Source organism: Mus caroli, chromosome 5 (genome assembly GCF_900094665.2).
Source record: "Mus caroli chromosome 5, CAROLI_EIJ_v1.1, whole genome shotgun sequence".
Classification (NCBI taxonomy): Eukaryota; Metazoa; Chordata; class Mammalia; order Rodentia; family Muridae; genus Mus; species Mus caroli.
In genome coordinates this window covers 58,277,764-58,283,763 of record NC_034574.1, presented here as the reverse complement: position 1 = coordinate 58,283,763, position 6,000 = coordinate 58,277,764, and the positions used below count along the sequence as shown (strand labels likewise).

General features: G+C 43.7%; 1 protein-coding gene across 3 annotated transcripts in view; it reads right to left on the bottom strand.

Annotated features, from left to right (window-relative positions):
- Fam114a1 (family with sequence similarity 114 member A1) overlaps positions 1–6,000 on the bottom strand; it is a 71,667-nt gene that overhangs the window by 42,333 nt on the left and 23,334 nt on the right. For all 3 annotated transcript variants that reach the window (XM_021162251.1, XM_021162252.2, XM_029477771.1), the window contains one exon: positions 3,899–3,986. In XM_021162251.1, coding sequence (XP_021017910.1) covers positions 3,899–3,986 — 88 coding nt within the window. The remainder of the gene's footprint in view (positions 1–3,898; positions 3,987–6,000) is intronic.

Here is a 6,000-nt window from a genome sequence, read left to right as displayed (position 1 = left end):
ACACACACACATATATATATATATATATATATATATATATATATATATACGTATTCATATATATTCATATTAGCTCTGTAAGTTCTATTCCTCTAGAGAACCCTGTATTAGTCAGGGTTCCTAACCCTTAAGAATTTTTATATCATCAACATTACTTCATAATAAATTGATAGGTAGAAAGATAGATAGATAGATAGATAGATAGATAGATAGATAGATAGATATTTCCTTTCTGTTGATGTTACAGTTGTACAGAGGGGAGTTTTCACAGTAGCACAGTTTTGATGAGTCTGCCATTCTTTGCAATAAACATCGATGCTGTTTCGAAAGGGCTGGTAGAGAGTGTCACCAGACTGTGAAAACTTGCAACCTGGGCGAGGATGGGAAAGGACAGAGTGACTTTGAGAAAGAAATATCAGATGCACTCTATTCCCCAGTCAACTGTCCTGGCATTAGATATTTGCAGTCATAACACTGTCACAAGCAACTTTTCAAACAAACATGTAGGCCTTTGGCTATTCTAGTAACAAATTCCCCATTCTGAAGAGGTTTGACTCAGCGTAACAGCTGGACCATCCACTTCCTCCAAGAGAAAAGATCTGTCTATAATGTGCTTGTGGGAAATCATTGCTGATTTTCATGATATTGCTTTGAAGTTATTAATATTATCACTTATTGGGTCATTTTTCTGTATTTTTTAACATTTCCTCCCTTTGGTTTCTGAATGGGATGACAGAGATTTTTGTTGCATTTTTGTGAATTTTTTTCCACAGGCATGTGTGGTGGATGATTAAGTCTTCTTAGACTGTGACACAGTTTGTCTCGGAGTGATGAAAATATCTTTAAGATGGAGGGTCCCTCATAGAACTGGTAGCTAGAAATGCTTGGTTTCACATATGCATTCCTCTTAACCTTAGACTCAAAGCAATACACCAAAAGACAAGGCCGAACACGCAGAGGGGTGAAACGCAAGTCTCAGTGCGGTACGCTTCCACTCGGCACAGGGGCTGCGCGCACAGAGTTCCATCTACAGGTAACCATGAGATGGAAACATCATTTTCTACAAGTGGGAAGAGACTTTATGCTTTCTCAAGTATCCCCCTTTTCTTAAGATTTATTTGTTCATTGTATGTATATGAGCACACTGTAGCTGTTTTCAGACACATCAGAAGAGAGCATCAGATGGTTGTGAGCCACCAGGTGGTTGCTGAGAATTGAACTCAGGACCTCTGGAAGAATAGTCAATGCTCTTAACCGCCGAACTATCTCTTCAGCACCGCGCCCCCCCCCCCACACACACACACTCTTTTTCAAATAGAGAACCTGGGTCTCACAAAGGGCAGCTACCAGGTGTAGCTATGGAGTCAGTCTTTTACCATGACAGATCAGAAGTACTGATACTGGGTCTCCATTCCTAGTATGCAATAGTACAGGGTTCATTCCAAGAAAGTAGCACCTTCCAAAGGTTTCTAATCTCTGATCACTTTCCTGCTGACTGTAGAGACTTAAAACCACCATGACTACAGTGTTTCTGCCTTTGTGAGTTGGACTTGTGTTTCTAGTGCAGTTGTCAGCCATGTGTAAAGGACTGCATTTTGCGTGTCTATCTGCAACTGAATTACCCTGGGGATGACATGAGGCTGCGAATGGAAATCAATAGCAGTTGGATGTGGTTATTTTCTTTCTTTACTTTCTGAAGGCAAGCTATGAACCTTCAAGAGCATCTCCCTGGCCACAAGCACCCTGCTTCCTAATAAGTTGCTTTGCCCCTTGATGCTACAATGTTAATGCTACAAAGCCCTGGTATTGACACTTTTTTCTGGATGTCACAGAAGTTATCCCTCATTACTGCTCACATTACTGCTCATATCTAGAAAGTGATGAAAGGGGCCTATGTGGAGGTAATAAGCCTCATGGGGTGTGTTCTTGGAACTGCTCTGTCTCCCTCCTGCCTCCCTTTGTCCTACCTCCTGTCTTCTATGTGGTGCAGGAGAGACTCTCTTCTCCCACAGGCTCCTGCCACCATGGTGTTTAACCCCATATTGCATGCAGAAATGCTGAGGCAAAGGACCACAGAGTGGATCTCTGAAACTCCGAGCCAATACATGGTCTTTCCTTTAAGTTACCCTTGGGTGTTTTGGTCACAGTGACACAAAGGTCATTATTACAGGCGACTGCTACTGTGTAGGGCTAGAGCCATACCAAGTGTTGACCACAAGTCTATAAAATAGACTTAGTGACCAAACTGGCAATGGTGTCTTGAGAACAGTAGAAGAAATGAATACAAGGGGGTATACCAAACTGTGTCCCTCGAGTTTATGTGGGACATCTTGGTCATATGAGGGAGTATGATGGTTAGTGCCAACTGTCAACTTGATGAGCTCTAGAGTCACCTAGGAAACATTCCTCCAGGGACACCTTTGAGGAATTACCTATGTTAAGTTAATCTCTGAGCATGTCTATGGGGGAAATTATCTTGATTAAGTTAATTAAGGGAAGACCTGACCATTGTGAATGGCTCCATTTCCTGGAGTATGATCCTGGACTGTATAAAAAGGAGAAAGTGGGCCAGCAGGATGGCTCTACAGCAGGTAAAAGCTCTTGCCACGAAGCCTGCTGACCAGAGTTCAGTCTCCAGAACCGGAGAGAGAACTGACTCCTACATACGGCCTGCTTACCCTTCTCCCTGATAAGAATAAATGAAATATAATAATTTTTTAAGAAGACAAAGGGAAAAGTGGACGGAATACAAGCATCAGTATCTCCCTGCTTCCTGACATGCATGGAGTGTGACATGTCATCTCAGGCTCCTGCTGTCATTACTCCCCTGGCATGATGGACTGTACCCCAGAACTGCTGGGAGCCCAAATAAACTCTTTCTCCTTAACTTGTTTTGTCAAGGCGTTGTGCAACAACAACAGGAAAAGAAATCAAGGCTGTGAGAATGGGGCAACAGCAACTGGCACAATCCTGATGCTAGTCCAAGTCCTGATGCTAGATTCTAAGATGTAGGCTCTGTTGGATTAACTGTTTGGCTGGGGTTGGGGGGCGGGGGACCAGAAGGGCTATTGTGTGGCTGTGAAGGCAGCAAGATACTGTACTTATTATCTTCATGGTGCCTCAGGTAGAGGGACTTCAAGAGTTAACACCAAACACAAGTGAAGGCTGCAGCTCGAGCACTGCCCGTGAGGCCTGAAGGACAGAGGGCAGTGAGCACAGAAGCCACTGCCTGCTTGCTAAACACGGGCATCGCTGGTTAGTTCTTTTAGAGAGTAAAAGAGATTGAAGTCATGGCAAGACCCTCTCCTAAACAGACAGACAGAACACCAGATGACAGAAAACAAACACTACTAAAGTTGGATGATAAACACATAGCTAGAAGAATGTAGCAACCTGGATGTGGCGGTACCTGAGAAATCTCAGCACTCAGGAGGCTGATGTAGGAGACTCACAAGTTCAAGGACAGCCTTGATTACACAGTAAGGCTCAGTTCTTAAAATGTGTGTGTGTGTGTGTTTATTTGTGTATATGCACAAATATGTGCATACATATCCACATATCTGTATCTTAAATCTATACTTTATTGGACAATAATAAGATAGTGGTTTAAAACCACAACACCTGGTTTTCAAATCCCACACTAAACAATGCTGACTTGAACAATGTCCTCGTCTCTCGGTGGTTCAGCGTTTTGAATCTGTAAAGTGGAGGAAATAGACTGTCTCCTCACAGAGTCATCGCAGGAACAAACGCGTTAATGTACGAGATGCCCTTAGAGCAGTGGAAATGGAAACGGATTTCTTCTGGGCAAACGTTAAACTCCAGCAATGTACGCTATGTCAAAATCTCTTGTCCCTTCAAGCTTCTGAACTCTGTTCTGGTGACATCCAACACTTACCTACTGTGGCTGATGCAGATGAGAGCAGAGATTTCCCCCAGGATCCCCAGCCTGCCCATCTTCCTGCCTGTGACGAGGGGTCCACAGCCTGCAGAAGAACAGATTAGCAGCAGGTCAGATATTCATTTTGCCCCTGAATATGGAAAAACATTCATTCAGAGAAGCAGTTGAGAAGCAGAGAAAGTTCAGGAACAAAACCTATCACCAAGCAACCACATCTCTCAGGCTTGTAGTTTATATGGGTCATAAAAGAGTATCTTGACCCACACAGCAATATGTACTTTGGAACCAGAGTAATGGAGGTGTTGGTTCCTATGAACTCGGCCCAGTGTGAAGAGGGATCAGTAGTCTTCCCAATACATGAAAGACAGACAAGGGCTGCCAGGGGTGATGGGTCAGGGTTAGGGGAGTGATGGAGAGCAGAGGGAGAAATATAACAAAACAAAAGCTGATTCAAAAACATTTAACCAATTCTTACAAAGCTAACTAAATGTGCCTTTCAAGACAGAGTTAACTTCCAGAGTGGGATGGAGTGGAAATGCTAGTGTGGTTGGCAGATGGTGGTGTCCAGCATTGACTAAGGGCATCAACTAGCCTGGAGAGGGGTGGTGGCAACAGAAAGCTTTGTGGGATATCTGTATTCAAGCTGTTGGCTTCACTCAAATGACCCCTGTAACTCTAGCACTCACCTGCAGGGATGAATGTGTTTCTGGCTTATCAAAGTCTGTCTCCCTGGCTTCTGAACTATGAACTGGAGACTGTGGTTTAGTGTGAGTTGTTTTTTTTCCAACAAAATATAAGCTAAAGGGGTCTGCAACCCTATAGGTGGAACAACAATATGAACTAACCAGTACCCCCCAGAGCTTGTGTCTCTAGCTGCATATGTATCAGAAGATGGACTAGTTGGCCATCATTGGAAAGAGAGGCCCATTGGTCTTGCAAACTTTATATGCCTCAGTACAGGGGAACGCCAGGGCCAAGAAGTAGGAGTGGGTGGGTAGGGGAGTGGGGGGAGGTTATGGGGGACTTTTGGGATAGCATTGGAAATGTAAATGAAGAAAATACCTAATGAAAAAATCAATTATAAACAAACAAACAAAAAATGCAGGCATGGAGGGTCACCCTATTCTATTCACCGAGCTAGCTAAGGGAAAGTAGGGCATGCAAGATGGTGGTGCACCCAGGCCACTGCATAGACTTTCAGCAGCATCTGGGCTTTCTAGTCTTAGCTAGTCTAGTCTAGTCTGGGCTGCATTCACAACTTTGTATTCTAGAAGAGTCCCTCATAGTGTTGCTTCCCTGTTGTGGATAGCCCTGGAGCTGACTATATTTGATGTTGATTCCGTTCTCCTGTGAGGGGCTTCGAACAAGGAATGAGTCAGCACCTTAATTTATAAATAAAGGCTAGAGCCGGCGATTGGGTGGAGAAAGAGGGGAAGGTGGAGATGAAGGTTTTGGGAGAGAAAGAGAGAGAGAGAGGCTGATGGAAGGAGGAGGAAGAAGGAGAGTAGAACAGAAGGACATGACCTGGAGAAACTGCAAGTTCTAAGGGGTCTCTTATATGGGGAAGATGGTAGTGTAGTGGTAGATCTGCTCAATCTAGGTGCACAGCATGTATTCATATTAATTGAGTTGTGTTTTCATTGCCCAGGCTTATTTGGGTTAGAGATTTACGGAAAAACTTCCCTCCCTGCCTTTCAGTCTCCCAGTCTCTCAGTCTGTCTGTCTGTCTCTGTCTGTCTCTCTGTCTCTGACTGTGTCTGTGTGTGTGTATGCGCGCGTGTGCGCGTGTCCTCCTCTCTTTCTTTTTGGTTCTGGCCCCTAATTCATCACTAAAGTTTCAAAGAGTGCCTAATATTATTTGTTGGATAGATGTATCCATTTTCTTGCATAGGAATGTAGTAGTTTCTGTTAATCTCATTGAGTGAGTCCTGACTCAGTCAGCGAAAAACACAGCTTTCTCTTACTATTCACAAACAGATCATAGAAAGCAAAGGAAGAATATATAGACCCACAGTAAGTATATAGACAAAGTAAGAGAGCTTTTTTTATAGGAAGGGAGGGAGGGAGGAGAGGAAGAGGCCTATATAACCTGTAGATTC